The sequence below is a fragment of the Kogia breviceps genome, chromosome 1 (assembly GCF_026419965.1).
Source record: "Kogia breviceps isolate mKogBre1 chromosome 1, mKogBre1 haplotype 1, whole genome shotgun sequence".
Classification (NCBI taxonomy): domain Eukaryota; kingdom Metazoa; phylum Chordata; class Mammalia; order Artiodactyla; family Physeteridae; genus Kogia; species Kogia breviceps.
In genome coordinates this window covers 164,778,714-164,800,906 of record NC_081310.1, presented here as the reverse complement: position 1 = coordinate 164,800,906, position 22,193 = coordinate 164,778,714, and the positions used below count along the sequence as shown (strand labels likewise).

The 22,193-nt window shown below is 39.2% G+C and overlaps 1 protein-coding gene across 2 annotated transcripts in view; it reads right to left on the bottom strand.

The window, feature by feature from the left end:
• The window catches only part of TESK2 (testis associated actin remodelling kinase 2), a 134,731-nt gene that overhangs the window by 94,019 nt on the left and 18,519 nt on the right, over window positions 1–22,193 (bottom strand). The window contains exons 2-3 of one of the 2 annotated variants that reach the window (XM_067008936.1): window positions 16,402–16,507; window positions 9,957–10,268 (exon numbers count right to left, since the gene is read on the bottom strand). In XM_067008936.1, coding sequence (XP_066865037.1) covers window positions 9,957–10,178 — 222 coding nt within the window. In that variant the 5' untranslated portion in view covers window positions 10,179–10,268; window positions 16,402–16,507. The remainder of the gene's footprint in view (window positions 1–9,956; window positions 10,269–16,401; window positions 16,508–22,193) is intronic. The other variant, XM_059042855.2, reaches the window with a different exon arrangement.

Below are 22,193 nucleotides of genomic sequence, written 5' to 3'. Positions count from 1 at the left end.
ACTGTTGTGGCCTCTCCCGTTGCGGAGCACAGGCTCCGGACGCGCAGGCCCGGCGGCCATGGCTCACGGGCCTAGTCGCTCCGCGGCATGTGGGATCTTCCCGGACCAGGGCACGAACCCGCGTCTCCTGCATCGGCAGGCGGACTCTCAACCACTGCGCCACCAGGGAAGCCCTGAATTATGTATTTTAAAAAGGAGAATTTTACGGTATATGAATTATCTCTCAGTAAAGCACTTATTAAAAAGAAAAGAAATCACATTGATACTTTGTTCTAGAATGGGATTCCAAGTTTTATAGGTTTCACAATACATACTAAAATAATTCTGTGTTTTAGTATTTCATGGGGTACTTCAGCTATCTCAAGAGACTGGAAAAGTCATCTTCCTAGAAATCCTCCTTCCAATTATATTCCCAAACAAAACAAGGACTAATATAAAAAGAAATTAAGGGCTTCCCTGGTGGTGCAGTGGTTGAGAATCCGCCTGCCAATGCAGGGGACATGGGTTCGAGCCCTGGTCCGGGAAGATCCCAACATGTGGCGGAGCAACAAAGCCCGTGCGTCACAACTACCGAGCCTGTGCTCTAGAGCCCGCGAGCCACAGCTACTGAAGCCCGTGTGCCACAACAACTGAAGCCCGAACGCCTCAACTACTGAAGCCCGCATGCCTAGAGCCCATGCTCCACAAGAGAAGTCACCATAATGAGAGCCCACACCCTGCAACAAAGAGTAGCCCCCGCTCGCCACAACCAAAAAGAAAGCCTGCGCATAGAAACAAAGACCCAACACAGCCAGAAAAATAAAGAAATTAATTAATTAATTTTTTTAAAAAAGAAATTAAGAGCCTTCTACTGTATCCTAGCAGAAGCTCTCTTAATTTAAAACACTGAACATGTTGTCAGCCACTGTCACACTAGAGCTGAATAGATTTTCCACTTACCAGAAGCTAAGAGATTAGGGCCATTGTGCCATTTGGTTTTACATTCTTTTCCCTTACTTTACAAATGTACACGCAAACACTCATGTCACCTCTTCTTACACATACCTCAGTTCTTCCCTAAACAGGTTTCACTAACATCCAAAATATTCTAAGTCATTTTCCTAGAAACAATGAAATTACCCTTATCTGTTTTGCAGTTTTTAAAAACGTGAAAAAGAAAAGATTAACAATCAAAGGAAACTCTTTGACGCTCACAAATGGTTTTAAATGTAAATCCAAACTGTTTTGTTTCTAAACGTATATTTTTCCTAAATTCAGTAACAGATGTTATACTTTCATCTTTTTAGTGCTTTTAGGCCAGGGATTTATAACCTCAGCACTACTAACATTTTGGGCCAGACAATTCTTTGTTGTGGAGGGCTATCCTGTGCATTGTAGAATGTTAATGGCATCACTGGCCCCTACCCACTAGATGCCAATAGCACCCCCTGCCCAGTTGTGACAACCAAAAGTATCTCCAGACATTGCAAAATATCTCTTAGGAGGGCAAAACTGACCCCAGTTGAGAACCACTGCCCTAGTTCATCAGTCCTAATTATTTCCTAAGAGAGCAAACTAGCTAAATTCATCATGAACCTTAAAAATAAACACACTGGGGCTTCCCTGGTGGCACAGTGGGTAAGAATCTACCTTCCAATGCAGGGGACACAGGTTCAATCTGTCGTCCAGTAAGATCCCACATGCTGCGGAGCAACTAAGCCCGTGTGCCACAACTACTGAGCCTGTGCTCTAGAGCCCATGTGCCACAACTGTTGAAGTCCACGCACCTGGAGCCACTGTTCCGCAACGGCAGAGGCCACTGCAGTGAGAGGCCCGTGCACCGTGGCGAGGAGTGGCCCCGCTCGCTGCAGCTACAGAGGGCCCACGCACAGCATCAAAGACCCAACGCAGCCAAAAATAAATAAATAAAATAATTAAAGAAAAAAAAAAAGAAGTTAGCAACTCATTAAAGAATAATACACCAGGAATGCAAAGATAACTCACTATTAGGCTACCTACTTATAGTTCACTTTACTAAGAGAGCAAAAGAGAAAAATACATGTATCACCGTATGTATCAGTTCTTCAGAGAAACAGAACAAACAGGATATATAAAGAGAAAAAGAGATTTATTATAAGGAATTGGCTCACACAGTTATAGACTGAGAAGTCTCAAGAGCTCCAGTCAGTAAGCTGGAGACCCAGGAAAGCCACTGGTAATTTCAGTCTGAGTCTGAAGGCCTGAGAACCAGGAGAGCCGATGGTATAAGTTCCAGTCCAAAAGCTGGCAGGCTCAAAGCCCAAGAAGAGCCAATATTTCAGTTCCAATCCAAAGGCAGGAAAATATGGATATCCTAGCTAAAGCAGTCAGGGAGGAGTTCCCTCTAATCATAGGAAGGTCAACCTTTTTGTTCTACATGGGCCTTCAAATGATTGGATGAGGGCAACCCACATTAGGGAGGGCAATCTGCTTTACTCAGGCTACTGATTCAAATGATAATCTTATCCAAAACTTTCTCTCACAGACACACCCAGAATAAAATTTGACCATATATCTAGGCACCCCCTGACCCAGTCAAGTTGACACATAAAATTAACAATCATACTACAGGCTTTGAAAAGACATACGGTAAAAAATTCCACATCCATACTGCATAAAAATAATTATTCACAAAACAAGAGATTTTATGTTAAGATTTTGAAGATCCAATAGAAAAAGAGATATATACTTCAGCCCCAAAACCATATCATGTTTAATTAGGAAACACTACAAGTATTCCCATTAAAATCAGGAACAACACAAAGATGTCAAATATCACTATTTAACATATTAGGAAGTATCAATCAATGCAATTTATTGAGAAAAAGATAAGTGAGATATAAAAATGGGAAATAAATTTATCATCATTCACAGATATGACTGTATGTCTGGAAAATCAAAGTGAATCAACTGAAAATCTACTGCAAACATTAAAAAACTAAGCATACCCTATGCACCAAAAATTAATATGTAAAAATTAATAGTCCTCATATGGAAACAACAAACAGAAGATATAATGGAAGTAGAGTTCCCAATTACAACTGCAACAGAAAAAAGAAAAAAATAATACTAAACATCACAAGAAATATGGAAGATTTTTTTTAACTTTTTAATGTCTATAAAGGGACACAAAATACTTGAACAGATGAAAAGGCATGCCATGTGCTTATATAAAAAGACTCAATATCATAAAGATAATAATTCTCTGTAAATTAATCTATAAATTTACTCAAATCTCAATAAAAATGGCAATAGTATATTTTTAGAAACTGGCAAACATTCTAAAACTCAAATTAAAAATAAAGAAGAGGGCTTCCCTGGTGGCGCAGTGGTTGAGAGTCCGCCTGCCGATGCAGGGGACGCGGGTTCGTGCCCCGGTCCGGGAAGATCCCACATGCCGCGGAGCGGCTGGGCCCGTGAGCCATGGCCGCTGAGCCTGCGCGTCCGGAGCCTGTGCTCCGCAACGGGAGAGGCCACAATGGTGAGAGGCCCGCGTACCGCAAAAAAAATAAATAAATAAAAAATAAAGAAGAAATGCCAAGAAAATTCTGAAAAGGAATAATAATGATGAAGAACTAGACTAACCAGATATTAAAATAAAGCTGCAATGTTGGTATATAAATAGACAGTTCAATGCAATAGAATAAAGTCTAGAAAGAGACCAAAATACTTAGGAAAATTCAGTATAGAATAAGGGTGACATTTCCAATCAGTGAGAAAACTATTAAATATTGATATACACTAAATGTTGCTGGTAGAACTGAGTACACATCTTAAAAAATAAATTCCAGATGGATCAAATATTTAAACATAAGTAGTAATACCATAAAAAGTGATTAGAAAAAAATTACGTTATTTATAACAAAGGAGTGCAGACACCCTTTCTAAATAATAAAAGAAACAGAAGTCAAGACAATAAAAAACAAAATGAACTATTTCTACATTGCAAAATTGTTAAAAACTAGCTTAAAAAGCACTACAATCTTGGAAAATATCTATAATTCATAGCACAAATATAAAGGAGTCCCACAAATCAGTAAGATACAAGAAGAATAACCTTGTAGAAAAATGGGTACTATATGCCAAGTAGAATTCTAGGCACTGAGGATATAGCAGTGCACAGAGATAAAAAGAGATAAAAAAAAAAATCCCTGGGACTTCCCTGGTGACACAGTGGTTAAGAATCCACCTGCCAATGCAGGGGACACAGGTTCGATCCCTGGTCCAGGAAGATCCTACATGCCATGGAGCAACTAAGCCCGTGAGCCACAACTATTGAGCCCACGTGCCACGACTACTGAGGCCTGTGTGCCTAGTGCCCATGCTCCACAACAAGAGAAGCCACTGCAATGAGAAGCCCATGCACCACAACGAAGAGTAGGCCCCACTCGCCGCAACTAGAGAAAGCCTGTGTGCAGTAATGAAGACCCACTGCAGCCAAAAAAAGAAAAAAAGAAACCATAGTCTTTAAAAATATATACATAAATAAATGAAAAATAAAAAGAGTAACAACCCAGACTAAGAATTAACTTAGCAACAATAGAGGTGAACTACAAAAAGAAGAAGAAAAAGGGGAAGAGTAATTTCAAAGTGCTGAGGAAAATAACTACTGTCCTAAATTCTATACTCATTAAATTAACATTTAAGAGTTTACTCAGTATAAAGACAGAAGTAATCACAATAAATGTAAACAGATTATAATCTCTCTCTTTATGGGCAAATTTAATTTTGGATCAAAAAACTAAATATAAAACTGTTTCACAGGACACACATTAAAAATGTACTATCACAGACAGAATAAAAATAGAGATGGAAAAAGACATACTGGGAAAATAATAACCAAAACAACAGACAAATGCATACAGTGAGGAAGAAGAATCAAAGCTAAAAGCATAAGGTGGGATAAAAATTAAAAACTAGCATTTATAAAATATACAATCCATCTATAGCGTACAATCCAATAATAATCATTTCTATTAATATCTACTTCACAAAATGGCCTGTAAACAAATAACATGCTGAGAGAAATCTATAAATACATTAGGAGCTATTCATAGAACTTTTTCAAAGAAATAGATTAGACTAAAATAAAGAAGGCCAGGGCTTCCCTGGTGGCACAGTGGTTGAGAATCTTCCTGCTAATGCAGGGGACATGGGTTCAAGCCCTGGTCCAGGAGGATTCCACATGCCGTGGAGCAACTAGGCCCGTGAGCCACAACTACTGAGCCTGCACGTCTGGAGCCTGTGCTCCGCAACAAGAGAGGCCGCGATAGTGAGAGGCCCATGCACCGTGATGAAGAGCGGCCCCCACTTGCCACAACTAGAGAAAGCCCTCGCACAGAAACGAAGACCCAACACAGCAAAAATTAATTAATTAATTAATAAACTCTTACCCCCAACATCTTCTAAAACAAAAAAAGAAGGCCATATAACATCTGAATAACACAATACAAAAGCTTAATCTAACAGAGATATATAGAACTTTATGCAAACAAACAGAAATTCATATTTGTTTCAAACACATTTGCAGCATTCAAAAAAATCTGATCATGCATTACACCAAAACAAAACCTAAATTATACTCCAAAGGCAGACTTCATATAAGCCATTTTCTTTGATCATGATGCACTAAAATTAGAAATTAAATATCAAACAATTACCAAAATAAAACTGTGTGGAAATTTTAAAATCTCATTTTATATAATTCTTAGATTAAAAAGGAAATCAGGGGGCTTCCCTGGTGGTGCAGTGGTTGAGAGTCCGCCTGCCAATGCAGGGAACATGGGTTCTTCGTGCCCCAGTCCGGGAAGATCCCGCATGCCACGGAGCGGCTGGGCTTGTGAGCTATGGCCGCTGAGCCTGTGCGTCTGGAGCCTGTGCTCCGCAACGGGAGAGGCCACAACAGTGAAAGGCCCGCGTATCACAAAAAAAAAAAAAAAAAAAAAAAAAAAAAAAAAAGGAAATCAGGGTGGGAGGGAGACACAAGAGGGAGGAGATATGGGGATATACGTATATATATATAGCTGATTCACTTTGTTATAAAGCAGAAAGTAACATACCATTGTAAAGCAATTATACTCCAATAAAGATGTTTAAAAAAAAAAGGAAATCAAATCAAATTACACTAGAAATGATGAGAGCACATAGGGACTTCCCTGGTGGTCCAGTGGTTAAGAATCCACCTTCCAATGCAGGGGACACAGGTTTGATCTCTGGTCAGGGAACTAAGATTCCACATGCCGTGGGACACCTAAGCCCTCACACCACAACTACTGAGCCTGTGTTCTCTGGAGCCTGAGCACCACAACTAGAGAGAAGCCTGTGTGCCACAACGAAAGATTCTGCACGCCACAACGAAGATCCCACATGCCACAACTAAGACCTGACGCAGCCAAATAAATAAATTAATTAATTTTTTAAAAACCTCCTGAAACTAATAAGCAATTATAGTAAGATTGCAAGATACAAGGTTAGTACAAAAAAGCCCAATTACATTCCTACATACCAGCAATGAATAAGCAGAATTTAAAATTACCAATTACTATTTACATCAGCAACCCCCAAAATAAAATATTTAGGTGTAAATCTAACAAAATATGTACAAGATCTGTATGAAGAAAACTACAAAATTCTGATGAAAGATAACAAAGAAGAACTACATACATGGAGAGGTATTCCATGTTCCTGGATAAGACTCAATATTGTCAAAATGTCAGTTTTTCCCAATTTAATCTATAGACTCAATGCAATCCCCATCCCAGCAAGTTAACTTGTATATATCAACAAACTGATTCTACAGTGTATATACAGAGGCAAAAAACCCAGAATAGCCAACTCAGTGTTAAAGAAGAACAAATACTTGACCTCAAAACATATTATAAAGCTACAGTAATAGAAAGTTTGTTGAATAAACAAACAGATGAATGGAATAGAATAGAGAGCCCAGAAATCCACATAAATACAGTCAATTGATCTTTGACAAAGAAGCAAAGGCAATAAAACGGAGCAAAAATGTCTTTTCAGGAAATGGGGCTGGAAGAACTAGAGATTCACATGCAAAAAAATGAATCTAGACATAGACTTTATACCTTCATAAAAATTAACTCAAAATGGATCACAGACCTAAACATAAAATGCAAAACTGTAGAACTCCTAGAAGATGACACAGAAGAAAACCTAGATGACCTTGGGTATGGCAATGACTTTTTTTTTTTTAATAAATTTATTTATTTTATTTTTTATTTATTTTATTTTTGGCTGTGTTGGGTCTTCATTGTGTGCATGGGCTTTTCTCTGGTTGCAGCGAGCAGGGGCTACTCTTTGTTGTGGTGCACAGGCTTCTCATTGCGGTGGCTTCTCTTGTTGCAGAGCATGGGCTCTAGGTGTGTGGGCTTCAGTAGTTGTGGCACATGGGCTCAGTAGTTGTAGCTCACAGGCTCTAGAGCGCAGGATCAGCAGTTGTGGTGCACGAGCTTAGTTGTTCTGTGGCATGTGGGATCTTCCCGGACCAGGGATCAAACCCATGTCCCCTGCATTGGCAGGCGGATTCTTAACCACTGTGCCACCAATGAAGTCCCTAAATAAATATTTTTTAAAATAAAATAAAATAAAAGCGTTATCAACACTGGCACATATGATCAATTGATTTTCAACAGGGTGCCAAGACCATTCAACAGGGAAAAAACAGTTTTTTTCAACAAACGGTTCTGGGAAAACTCAGCACCACTGAATGAATGAAGTTAGACCTTTCCTTTCACCACATACAAAACTTAACTTAAATGGATCAAAGACATAAATGTAAGAGCTAAAACTATAAATCTCTTAGAAGAAATCATTGGGGAAAATCATGATATTGGATTTGGAAGTTATTTTGGGGCATGACACCAAAAGCACAGGCAACAAAAGAAAAACTAGGTAAACTAGACGTAATCAGAATTAAAAACTTGTGTGCATCAAAGGACACTATAAGAGAGTAAAAAGACAACCTACAGAATAGGAGAAAATATTTTCAAATCATATATTTGATAAAGGATATGACGCTTACATATAAATAAAATTGAACTCAAAAATGGACAAAAGACTTGAAAATATATTTTTCCAAAGAAGATACACAAAAGGCCAATGCAAAGATGCTCAACATCACTAGTCATTAGAGAAATGCAAATCAAAGCCACATGAGATATCACTCCATACCCACCAGAATTGCTAATATCAGAAAGAAAGGAAGGAAGGAAGAAAAAGAAAGAAGGAACAAGTGTTAGTAAGAATATGGAGAAATGAGAACTGTTGTACATTGCTGGTGGGAATGTAAAATGGTACAACTCTACAGAAAATAGTATGGTGGTTCCTTAAAAAGTAAAACAGAGACTAAGTGAAATAAGGTAATCACAAAAAGACAAAAACTACATGATTTCATTTATATAGGGTATCTAGAGTAGTCAAACTCATAGGAACAGAAAGTAGAATGGTTGTTGCCAGGAGCTGCGGGAAGAGGGAAGGGAAGAATTATTTAGTAGGTACAGAGTTTCAGTTTTGCAAGATGAAAAAGTTCTGAAGATTGGTTGCACAACAATGTGAATATATTTAAAACTGTACACTTAAAAATGGTTAAGATAGTTAATTATATGTTATGTGTATTTTACAACAATTTCTTTAAAAAGCTAAACACAGAATTACTATATGATCCATCAGTTTCACTTATAGGTAAATACCCAAAAGAACTGAAAGCAGGGACTCAGTTACCTGTACATCAGTGTTCATAGCAGCATTATTTACAATAATCAAAAGAAACAACCCAAATGTCCATCAGCAGGTGAATGGATAAAGAAAATGTGGTATATACATACAATGGGATATTATTCAGACATAAAAAGAAATGAAATTCTTTTTTTTTTTTTTTTTTTTTTTTTGCCTTGCCATGTGGCTTGCAGGATCTTAATCCCCGCACCAGGGATCAAATCAGAGCCCCAGCAGTGACAGCAACAAGTCCTAATCACTGGACTGCCAGAGAATTCCAAAGAAATGAAATTCTGGGGGCTTCCCTGGTGGCACAATAGTTGAGAGTCCGCCTGCCAATGCAGGGGACACAGGTTCGTGTCCTGGTCCAGGAAGATCCCACATGCCGTGGAGCGGCTGGGCCCATGAGCCATGGCCGCTGAGCCTGCACGTCCCGAGCCTGTGCTCCGCAGCAGGAGAGGACACAACAGTGAGAAGCCCGTGTACCACGCAAAAAAAAAAAAAATGAAATTCTGATATATGCTTCAACATGGATGAATCTTCAGGACATTATGCGAAGTGAAATAAGCCAGGCATAAAAGTACAAATATTGTATAATTCCATTAATATGAGATACCTAGAATAGACATATTCATAGAGACAGAAGGTAGAACAGACATTAACAGGGGCTAAGGGTAGTGGAGGGAGTTATTTTTTAATGGGTACAAAGTTTCCATTTGGGATGATGAAGAATTCTGGGCGAGTGGAAGAGGCTCCTATAATATTTTAATTTTTTGATCAGCATGTAGTATTTTTATAATTAAAATAAATATAATATCTTACAAGTTAATAGATAGCTCAAGAGGACAGTTTATAACACTGCTCAAGATCCACAGCACCCTGACAAGGCAAAGCTTACATCTTTTTTTTTTTTTTTTTTTTGTGGTACGCGGGCCTCTCACTGTTGCAGCCTCTCCCGTTGCGGAGCACAGGCTCCGGACGCACAGGCCCAGCGGCCATGGCTCAGGGGCCCAGCCGCTCCACGGCATGTGGGATCTTCTCAGACCAGGGCACAAACCTGTGTCCGCTGCATTGGCAGGCAGACTTCCAAGCACTGCGCCACCAGGGAAGCCCAAAGCTTACATCTTAATTAAACACAACTGTCAACTCGGCAGTGAAACTGACCATCAAGACAATATCAGAAAAACTGATGCATCACTTACCTTGAACACTTCAGAGAAGAAGCCAGACCCTATTTTTTCACAGGTGAAGTCATCTAAACGCGTCAGTCTGGAAAAGGCACTTATAAGAGCTCGATATGAAGAAGGCCAAACTCTTCCCACTTGGGTCATGTTCCCGTCCCCTCCACCACCTCCTTCAAAATCTTCAAGACGCTCCACACGTGGAGGAAATCCTGCAATTGAATTCCGTTTGCTCCGATCCATAGTCTCAATAATCACTTTTTTTCTTCTTTTAGGAATGAATTCCACACATAGTAAATTTCTGTTGAGTTTTACTTCTCTTCTGGCTTGTCACTAAATAAGAGATGAAAATATTTCATTAAAACCATTAATGAATAATAAATACAGGCATACAGTATACTACCAATGTAAAAATATTTCCTCTTTCATATTCTAGCTCCTGATTTTCAGATCTAAAAGACACTTTATGCTTTTACCTTCAAAAAGCAGTGATGTATCTATTATTCGCTGAGTACCTATCATCTAGGAAACATACTATAAGAGTTATGCATATGTCATGTCATTTGATTCTAAAATAATCCATGATATAAGGATTATTATGTTCATTTCACAGAGAGTTCAAGCAATCATACAGTCACCAAATGGTACAGATAAAGTTAACATGCCAGACTGTCTGTTTCAAAAGCCTGTGCTCCTGCCAATGCCCTTCACAGCCTCATATAATTTTCTCTTCTTTGAAATATCATTAAGTCCAAATATATAAAACAAGGATGACAAATATTTTATACTATAAAATTGTATAATTTTAAAATAAGAAAACTATATCCAAAAGCAATTTAAAATTCCACTCTTGATTAAACAACCCAGTCCAGCAGAAGTGACTACAGAAGGCTCCATCCCATCTGGTACCTAAGAGTAAAAACAAAAGCCCACTTTTTCATTTAGCCTGTCTCTCCCTACATCTACTTTTTCCACAAGATTCAATTATATTTAGGTCTTTAATCCATTTTTTTAAAGATTTATTTATTATTTATTTATTTATTTTTGACTGTGTCAGGTCTTAGTCATGGCACGCAGAATCTTCGTTGAGGCATGTGGGATCTTTCACTGCAGTGCGCAGGCTTCTCTCTAGTTATAGCATGTGGGTTTTCTCTTCTCTAGCTGAGGCGCGAGCTCAGTAGTTGTGGCACGTGGGGCTTAGTTGTCCCGCAGCATGTGGGATCCTAGTTCCCTGACCAGGGATCGAACCCGTGCCCCCTGCATTGTAAGGTGGATTCTTTACCACTGGGCCACCAGGGAAGTCCCTTTAATCCATTTTAAGTTTATTTTTGTGTACAGTGTTAAAAAGATGTTCTAATTTTATTTTTTTTTACATGTAGTTGTCCAGTTTTCCCAGCATCTATAAAACTCTTAGAGGGGACTTCCCTGGTGCTCCAGTGGGTAAGACTCCACGCTCCCAACGCAGGGGGCTCAGGTTCAATCCCTGGTTGGGGAACTAGATCCCGCATGCATGCCGCAACTAAGAAGTCCGTATGCTGCAACTAAAGTTCCCACATGCCCCAGCTAAGACCTAACACAGCCTACACAAACAAACAAATAAATAAATAATTTTTTAAAAACTGTTAGAGGAAAATACAGGCAGAACACTCTTTCACATAAATCGCAATATCTTTTTTGATCTGTCTCCTAGAATAATGGAAATTAAAACAAAAATAAACAACTGGGACCTAATTAAACTCAAAAGCTTTTGCATAGCAAAGGATGCCATAAACAAAACAAAAAGACAACCACAAAATGGGAGAAAAATATTTGCAAATGATGCAGCTGATCTCCAAAATTTACAAACATATCATGCAGTTCAATATCAAAAAAACAAACAACCCAATCAAAAAATGGGCAGAAGACCTAAATACACATTTCTCCAAAGAAGACACACAGATGGCCAATAGGCACATGAAAAGATGCTCAACATTGCTAATTATTAGAGAAACGCATATCAAAACTACAACGAGATATCACCTCACGCCAGTCAGAATGGCCATCATCAAAAAATCTACAAACAGGGCTTCCCTGGTGGCGCAGTGGTTGAGAGTCCGCCTGCCGATGCAGGGGACACGGGTTTGTGCCCCGGTCCGGGAAGATCCCACATGTTGTGGAGCGGCTAGGCCCGTGAGCCATGGCCGCTGAGCCTGCGCGTCCGGAGCCTGTGCTCTGCAATGGGAGAGGCCACAACAGTGAGAGGCCCGTGTACCACAAAAAAAAAAAAAAAAAAAAAAAAAAATTCTACAAACAATAAATGCTGGAGAGGGTGTGGAAAAAAGGGAACCCTCCTACACTGTTGGTGGGAATGTAAATTGGTACACCCACTATGGAGAACAGTACGGAGATTCCTTAAAATACTAAAAATAGAGCTACCATATGATCCAGCAATCCCGCTCCTGGGCATATATCCAGAGAAAACCATAATTTGAAACAATACCTGCACCTCAGTGTTCATTGCAGCACTATTTACAATAGCCAGGACATGGAAGCAACCTTAATGTCCACCGACAGAAGAATGGATAAAGAAGATGTGGTACATATATACAATGGAATATTACTCAGCCATAAAAAGAACAAAATAATGCCATTTGCAGCAACATGGATGGATCTAGAGATTGTCATACTGAGTGAAGTAAGTCAGACAGAGAAAGACAAATATCATGATATCGCTTACATGTGGAATCTAAAAAAAAATGGTACAAATGAACTTACTTACAAGACAGAAATAGAGTCACAGATGTAGAAAACAAACTTATAGTTACCAGGAATATGGGGGGAGGATAAATTGGGAGACTGGGATTGACACATGCACACCTCTATATATAAAACATTTAACTACTAAGGACCTACTGTGTAGCACAGGGAACTCTGCTCAATAATCTGTAATCACCTAAATGGGAAAAGAAATTGAAAAAGAATAGATACACGTATATGTATAAATGAATCACTCTGCTGTACACCTGAAACTAACACAACATTGTTAATCAACTATAACATAAAATAAAAATTTTGGGACTTCCCTGGTGGCATAGTGGTTCAGACTCCATGCTCCCAATGCAGGGGCCCCAGGTTCAATCCCTCGTCAGGAAACTAGATCCCACATGCATGCCACAACTAAGAAGCCAGCAAGCCGCAACTAAGGAGCTGGCGGGCAGCAACTAAGGAGTCCGTGAGCCCCAACTAAGGAGCCCACCTGCCACAACTAAGACCCAGTGCAACCAAATAAATAAATAAATAAAATATTTTTAAAATAAAATTTTTTTAATAAAAATAAAATAAAATTCGTATTGAAAAAGATTTTTTAAAAAGAATCAATTATAAGAGTCCTATGCAAAATACAACATTGTGATTCTATAATTAGTGAAACACTTCCATAAATGTGATGAATACCCAACCCAGACAACCTCTACCACCTCCAATCATGGAGAATTAGCAGCAGGGCTTGCAGGGCCATCCTTACAATATGACGCTGCTGTAGCCAAAGTTGGTAGCGTTCTACCCAATATGGACCAATCACACTTCCTTTCCGGGCAATTCGGAATTGGAATTAAGATATTCCAGCCTCAGTCTGGCTGCTGGCTAAAATGGAAACCATGTAAACTCAGGAGCTGTTGGCCATGGGGATTTTCTACCACGCAGGCTTGAAGGCAGAAAAAGCCAAGGGATTGAGACAAATTTGCAGAGGAAAAAAAGGCACAGACAGTCAAGAACTTCTTGATTTTCCTAATGTGCTCTAATGCCTGATTCCTGAGACATCCTGGCTTAAGGTTCCATGATATATCACTGTATCTTTAAAACAAATTATTTTTGCTTAGTTAGTGTCACCAGTCTTCAAAGAAGGAAGAATAATCCAAGTTCCTAAAGAATGAAACATTTGCGACTTTACTCATGGTCCAGTGGTAAAGAATTCGCCTTCCAGTGCAGGGGACACGGGTTCAATCCCTGGTCGGAGAACTAAGGTCCCATGTGACGTGGGGCAACTAAGCCCACATGCCACAACTACTGAGGCTTCAACAAGAGAGCCTGCATGCTTCAAAGTACAGAGCCCATGCAGTCTGGAGCCCACGCGCCCACAACTAGAGAGAGAACCCGCATGCCACAACTAGAGAGAAGCCTGCACCCCGCAACGAACAGCCCGCATGCCACAAAAAAAAAAAAGATCCCATGTTCCACAACTAAAACCTGACATGGACAAAAAAAAAGAAGAAAAAAAGAATGAAACATTTAAGTACCTCTATTGAACCTCTGCCAAAAAGTGGCAACAGATCACCAGATCAAAAATTTAGCATTGTAAGATCAACATTTTTAAAATTTTACAGCCAGTAGAGACCATGAAGTTCATTTTATACTTTAGGAAACACAAGGACCAGAAAGTGTAAATAATGTGCCCATAGCTATAAGGTATTTACTAGCAAAGCTACACTTAGAATCAAGGATAATGCACTTCTAAAAGTGTGTCTGTTGATCATCTGCTTCAAAATTACCCAAGGACTTCATTTAAAACTCAGATTCTTGGGTCTCAACCTTGACCTACTAAATCATAATCTCTTGGAGTGAGGCCTGGAAATTTTACCAAGTTTCCCAGTGATTCTTATGTACACTAAGAGTTGAAGATCCCCTACAGCAGGGAAGGGGAATAATAATAGCTTTTAAAAAAAAAAAAAAACAAGAATTTCACAGGCACTTTCTCACTTAATCCTCAAAATATACCACCAAGGCAGGTATGATCCCCATTTTACAGAAAAACAAATGTAGGCTCAGGAGGTTAAGTAACCTGTCTAAGGAAACAGAGCTGGTAGAACCAGAACTGGAACAAAGGTCCACCCAGCACCAAAGCTCAAGCTTTTTCCATTTCATTATTATTTAGTTCAGTGTTTTTCCACTATGAGAGTTGTAAGGAGTTAAGCTAGACATCTGCATATAAAAGAGGATCAGGACTTGAGTGCAGAGGAAGGCCAGGCCAATTACAATTTGGACAGAGATGGAAAAGAAAAAGAAACTTTAGAAAAATACAGAATGGGAGAAAATGTAAAATAAAGCAACCAACTTAGTGTACAAAAATATTTGTAAAATAAAGCAACCAAACCAAGGTATTAATCTCCAAAATATACAAACAGCTCATGCAACTCAATATCAAAAAAAACAAACAACCCAATCAAAAAGTGGGCAGAAGACCTAAACAGACATGTCTCCAAAGAAGACATACAGACGGCCAACAGGCACATGAAAAGATGCTCAATATCGCTAATTATTAGAGAAATGCAAATCAAAACTACAGTGAGGTATCACCTCACGCCAGTCAAAATGGTCATCATTAAAAAGTCTACAAACAATAAATGCTGGAGAAGTTGAGGAGAAAAGCAAACCCTCCTACACTGTTGGGGGGAATGTAAATTGGTAGAACCACTATGGAGAACAGTATGGAGTTTCCTTAAAAAACTAAAAATAGGGGGCTTCCCTGGTGGCGCAGTGGTTGAGAATCTGCCTGCCGATGCAGGGGACACGGGTTCGTGCCCCGGTCCGGGAAGATCCCACATGCCGCGGAGCGGCTGGGCCCGTGAGCCATGGCCGCTGAGCCTGCGCATGCGGAGCCTGTGCTCCGCAACGGGAGAGGCCACAACAGTGAGAGGCCCGCCTAGCACAAAAAAAAAAAAAAAAAAAACTAAAAATAGAACTACCACATGATCCTGCAATCCCACTCCTGGGCATATATCCAGAGAAAACTATAATTCAAAAAGATACATGCACCCCAACGTTCATTGCAGCACTATTTACAATAGCCAGGTCAACCTAAATGTCCAATGACAGAGGAATGGATAAAGAGATGTGTTACATATATACAATGGAATATTACTCAGCCATAAAAAAGAATGAAATAATGCCATTTGCAGTAACATGGATGGACCCAGAGATTACCATACTAAGTGAAATAAGCCAGACAAAGACAAATATCATGTGACATCACTTATATGTGTAACCTAAAAAGAAAAAAGAGAGAGATACAAATGAACTTATTTACAAAACAGAAATAGACCCACAGAAATAGAAAACAAACATGGTTACCAAAGGGGAAGGGGAGAGGGATAAATTAGGAGCTTGGCATTAACAGATACACACTGCTACATATAAAATAGATAACACACAAGGACCTACTGTATAGCACAAGGAACTATACTCAATATTTTTTAATAACCTATAAGGGAAAAGAATCTGAAAAAGAATACATATACATATGTATATGTATATATACACACATATATGTATATGTATATATATGTATATGTATATATACATATATATGAATATGCATATATGTGTGTATATATATAACTGAATCACTGTGCTGTATACCTGAAACTAACATGACATTGTAAATCAACTACATTTCAATAAAATTTGAAAAAGAAAAAAAAAGGATACATACACCCCAATGTTCATTGCAGCACTATTTACAACAGCCAAGACATGGAAGCAGCCTAAGTGTCCATCAACAGATGAATGGATAAAGACAATGTGGTATAACGTGGAATCTAAAAAAAAGGTAAAAATGAACTTATCTACAAAACAGAAATACAGTCACAGATGTAGAAAACAACCTTATGGTTACCAGGGGGTAAAGAGGGAGAGGGGACTTCCCTGGTGGCGCAGTGGTTGAGAGCCCGCCTGCCAATGCAGGGGACACAGGTTCATGCCCCAGTTCGGGAAGATCCCACATGCCGCGGAGCGGCTGGGCCCGTGACCCATGGCCACTGAGCCTGTGCGTGTGGAGCCTGTGCTCTGCAACGGGAGAGGCCACAACAGGGAGAGGCCCACATACCACAAAAAAAAAAAAAAAAAAAAAAGAGGGAGAGGGATAAATTGGGAGATTTGGATTAACATAGGCACACTACTATATATAAAATAGATAACTAATAAGGACCTACTGTATAGCACAGGGAGCTCTACTCAATACCCTGTAATAACCTACATGGGAAAAGAATCTAAAAAAGAGTGATATATGTATATGTATAACTGATTCACATTATTGTACAGCATAAACTAACACAACACTGTAAATCAATTGTACTCCAATAAAAATTTTTTTATAAAGATGATGTAGGGCTTCCCTGGTGGCACAGCAGTTAATAATCCGCCTGCCAATGCAGGGGATGCGGGTTAGAGCCCTGGTCCGGGAAGATCCCACATGCTGCAGGGTAACTAAGCCCGTGCGCCACAACTACTGAGCCTGCGAGCCACAGCTACTGAGTCCATGCACCACAACTAGAGAGAAGCCTGTGAGCCACAACGAAAGATCCCGAGTCCTGCAACTAAGACCCAATGCAGCCCTAAATAAATAAATAATTTTTTTAAAAAAACTAAATTCAAAGCAATTTTTAAGAAGTTACCAAAAAAACTATAGGACCATCCTACAGGATGATACCATTTTAATAAAAAAATGTATTTTTTAAACATATAAAATAACATATATTATAGAGAGGCAGGACAGCATACTGATTAAAGGTATAGCCTCCAGAACAAATCTGTATTCAAATCCTTGCTCTGTAACTTGGAGCTATGTGAACCTGGTCAAGTTATTTCAAAACCTCTCTACATCTCAAGTTCCCCATCTATAAAATGGAAATAAATTAGTACCAACATTATAACATTTTATATGTATTAACTCATTTAATCCTTACAATCACCATAGGGTATTGATTAAACGAACAGTGCCTGGCAAATAGTAAGCATTCAAGTCCTGTTGCTTATTATGATTATTATATAAAGATATATATTTATAGTAAATGTCTAAAAGCATGAACTAGGGGAGCTTCCCTGGTGGCCCAGTGGCTGGGGGTCCGCCTGCCAATGCAGGGGACGCGGGTTCGTGCCCCGGTCCAGAAAGATCCCACATGCCGCGGAGCGGCTGGGCCCGTGAGCCGTGGCTGCTGAGCCTGCGCGTCTGGAGCCTATGCTCCGCAACGGGAGAGGCCACAACAGTGAGAGGTCCGCGTACCGCAGGAAAAAAAAAAAAAAGATAAAAGCATGAACTAGAAAGCCATCCACTAAATTCACTGTAGTAGTTGCCTTGGTGGGAAAAAAGAAAAATGAGATAAGGAAGGGAAATAAAGGAGACCTCAACTATAACAATAATGTTTTGTTTCCTTTTATTAAAAAACAAACCTATAACAAACACAAAATGGTATGTTTGCTAATTTTGTTATTTTTTTCACTAATTAATATTTGTTAATTCTGGGTGGTATTATATTGTACTCTTTTCTATATTTAATTTTCCTAATAAAAAAAGAATTCTAACAGTTGTTTTCTGTTTTTTTAAGTCTATTGCCAATACAACAGCTATGCAGTATGCTCAGCCCAAAAAAACTGAAAACAATTTGGCAAATAAATAGCATCCCACTGTGCAAGCCAAGTCTCAAGATTCTCAAACTTTTATTCTGCAATAGTTCGACTATAGTTTTTGGTCCAAGGAATATTTATATCTTAGCCTAAAAACTCAAAAGCACTGGGAGAATTTTTGGATAGCCTTACTTATTCAAGTCCACAAACTTAAAATATAAAAGCACTCATGACAAACACTGATATTTAGTTGTAGAGCCCCTATTATACGCTAAAGCAATACTAATTGCTAGACAGTTGAGGGATAAAAAGTACAGTCCCCTTCTGGGAGTAAGAACTTTATTAATCCATTTTGGAAAAGTGCTGAGCATGGGAAAACTTCCAAACCATGCCCTCTGCTCCCTTGGCCAGCATACTGAATGACCACATTTTAAATGAAACCAACCAAGTTACAAATAGCTTTCAATTTAATCTGATAAATTTTAATTAGCCATAAAAGGCAGCAAAGGTGTGTATGAACAGACTCTAAAACCATACCCTATTTTTTTAAATCTGAAAATAACTAATTTTAAAATTAGACAATACTTTCTTTGAAACTTGTGAGATTTTATGCTGTTTTCAGACTCTGGATTACCTCTCTTGGTCTCACTTATGGAATATTACCTTTTGATACAAATAGTGCCCTTTAAAGTATACATTTTGGGTGAAACAAAAAAACAACTACAATTACTCTCGCTGTAAAGAGGCTATTTGATTCAAGAAACTACACATCGTTGATCAAGAATTTTAAGCTTGTAAAAACTTGGAATTCCTAAATGGAAACTGATGATACTGTGAGCTGCTTCCCTAAAAATATCCCAGCAAGAGTCCCAGTGGTTCTCAATTAGGGTCACGTGAAGATTTAGGGGGAAGGAAGTTCTCGTCAGGGAGGAGCTATGTCACAATGGTGGGGGTGTGGGGTGGGCACTATTGGCATTTTAGTGGGCAGGGGCCAGGGAAGCTAAATGCCCTACAATGCACAGAACAGTCCTGCACAACAAAGAACTGTCTTGCCCTAAATGTCAATAGTGCCCCCGTTAAGAAGCACTGTGTCAGAAAAGCTTAATCAGTTTTGTTCTTAAACCAGGAAACAGCCTTCAGCAGTCTTTCAAAAATGCCAAAATTATGTTGCTTACAAGGACACAAATAATTTTTTAGTAATTGTGTTCTCAATTTCAATATTTATAAACTGGAAAGTTCAAAACTTTTTTCCTTTCTTTTCTGCATAGGAAGGTTTGTCTTTTCAAAGGCTAATTTTCACTTACACTGGGATTGATTTATTTTTCCCAAAGAAAGTACAATTAAAAGCTTTGATTGGAGAAAGTAATTTAAAAAGCTATCAATAAAAAAGTCAGTGAACTAAATATCTTATAACCAATATTATATATTTTATCTTTTCAAAGTAGGAATTCCACAAATCATTTTCCAGAGAATCAAGAAACTTTTTTAGGACTCCCAAGTAGACCATACGCCCATCTGAAATGCTTCTGGAAATAATAACAACTGCAGCCACCATTTACCATAGGCCGTGCATTCTACCAAATGTTTTTGCGTTTTTTATAACCTTTATGACAACTCTGCAAGGTAGGTGTTATCATCTCCAATTTAAAGAGGAAGAAATTAAAACACTGAGAGATTAAATTCAAACAAATTCAAACAACTAGTGACAGACTCTGGATTCAAATCAAGAGTTCCAAATCCAAATACTTCCCACTATGACATGTCTCCTCCAGAAAAACAACTAAATTTCTGTGAAAAATTACAGTTTACTAGCTAGGTACAAAGCTACTACTATTCTCCACCTTAATTTAACAACAGACTAAAGAGCATACAGATGATAGCTCCACCAGCCGCTGAAGCAAAAGCCTTTAGTCTCTTCATCACATTCTATAGATCAAAAAATTAGCATTGGGCTTCCCTGGTGGCGCAGTGGTTAAGAATGCATCTGCCACTGCAGGGGACAGGGGTTCAAGCCCTGATCCAGGAAGATCCCACAGGCTGCGGAGCAACTAAGCTTGTGTGCCACAACTACTGAGCCTACACTCTAGAGCCTGTAAGCCACAACTACGGAGCCTGCATGCTGCAACTACTGAAGCCCGCATGCCTAGAGCCCATGCTCCACAAAAAAAGAAGCCACCGCAGTGAGAAGCCCGCACACTGCAACGAAGAGTAGCCCCCACTCGCTGCAACTAGAGAAGGCCCACGAGCTGCAACTAGAGAAGGCCCACGCACAGCAACAAAGACCCAACGCAACCGAAAACTAAATAAATAAATAAATTAGCATTGGTTTAAACGGACTATTTAAAGAATGGATGCCAAGCTGACAGGAAAGATATGCCAACCCCAAATCAGCCCTTCTTTTCCATTCTAATGTACAGTATTAGTTGTTTCTTACACTTTCATTCCACAGGAATGAAGCAGATGAAACTTCACAACAACGTAGATGCAAATAAAATCCTGTAATGCACTGAACAGCTATCAACCAACAGGTAACAGGATATGGCAAAGTGTCAGCCAGCAACCATAATCTTCAAAATCCATCCAAATATGGAATCATGCATGTACAGAGTTGGTAATGAAGTCCCACAAGTGAGTAAAAAGGATTTCTGAGAATTCAGTGGACTTTTAAACCCTGGGTATAAAGACTAGAAAAAGAATGCAAATATAATATCCTAATATCCTAATCATACTTTGTTTCCTTTCTATCATCATAAAAATCCCCTCTCTAATTCAAAATAAAACAAGGATTCATTACGGGTAAGATGTAGCCCAGAAAACTAGCCATTTTCCTGAACAAGAATACTGATAAGTACATTAGCTGTATATCATGACCAACCACATGGCAAATCTACATCACAGTCTGCTCAGCTGCTGTCCTTTCTATGGACCAACATAGCAAATACAGACACATTTCAGGATGACTGCCTAATTAAAAATAAAAGCAACACTGCTGAACTTGCCATCCTGCTGTGAAATAATGAGTTGCAGTTTCCATTCAAACCAAAAGCAATCTAACATAAAAACTAGCATCCTCTATTTAATTAGCCATGAGTATACACAATGGCATATATTAGTGCCAGACAGATCAAAAGCCAGTTCTTAAAACTGTTATTACCTCTTTTGGATATGCATATTATATGCTGTTGTAACTACAATCCACCAGGCCCTAGGTCATGACAAAACAGAAACTTAGGTTGAAAGTTGAAAAGGCATTTAGAGGTTAACTAGTCCAATCTTTTGGCCAATTCAAGAATCCCCTCTGTTAAAAAATCAAATGTTGGGCTTCCCTGGTGGCACAGTGGTTGAGAGTCCACTTGCTGATTCAGGGGGCACGGGTTCATGCCCCGGTCCAGGAAAATCCCACATGTTGTGGAGCAGCTGGGCCCTTGGGCCATGGCCACTGAGCCTGCACGTCTGGAGCCTGTGCTCCACAACAGGAGAGGCCACAACAGTGAGAGGTCTGTGTACCACAAAAAAAAAAAAAAAAAAAAAAAAAAATCAAATGTTAATTGGGTTCCCACTAGGTACAGGGCGTTACAAGTTTGTTTTCTTTTTTTAATATTTATTTATTTGGCTGTGCTGGGTCTTAGTTGCAGCATGCGGGATCTTTTTTTTTTTTAGTTGCAGCTTAGTTGCAGCATGCAGGATCTAATTCCCTGACCAGGGGTCGAACCCAAGCCCCCTGCACTGGGAGCACAGAGTCTTAACTGCTGGACCACCAGGGAAGTCCCAAAGAAGTGACTTTAAAAAGGTGAATAACATGGGAATTCCCTGGTGGTGCAGCAGTTAGGACTCGGGGCTTTCACTGCCGTGGCTCAGGATCAATCCCCGGTTGGGGAACTA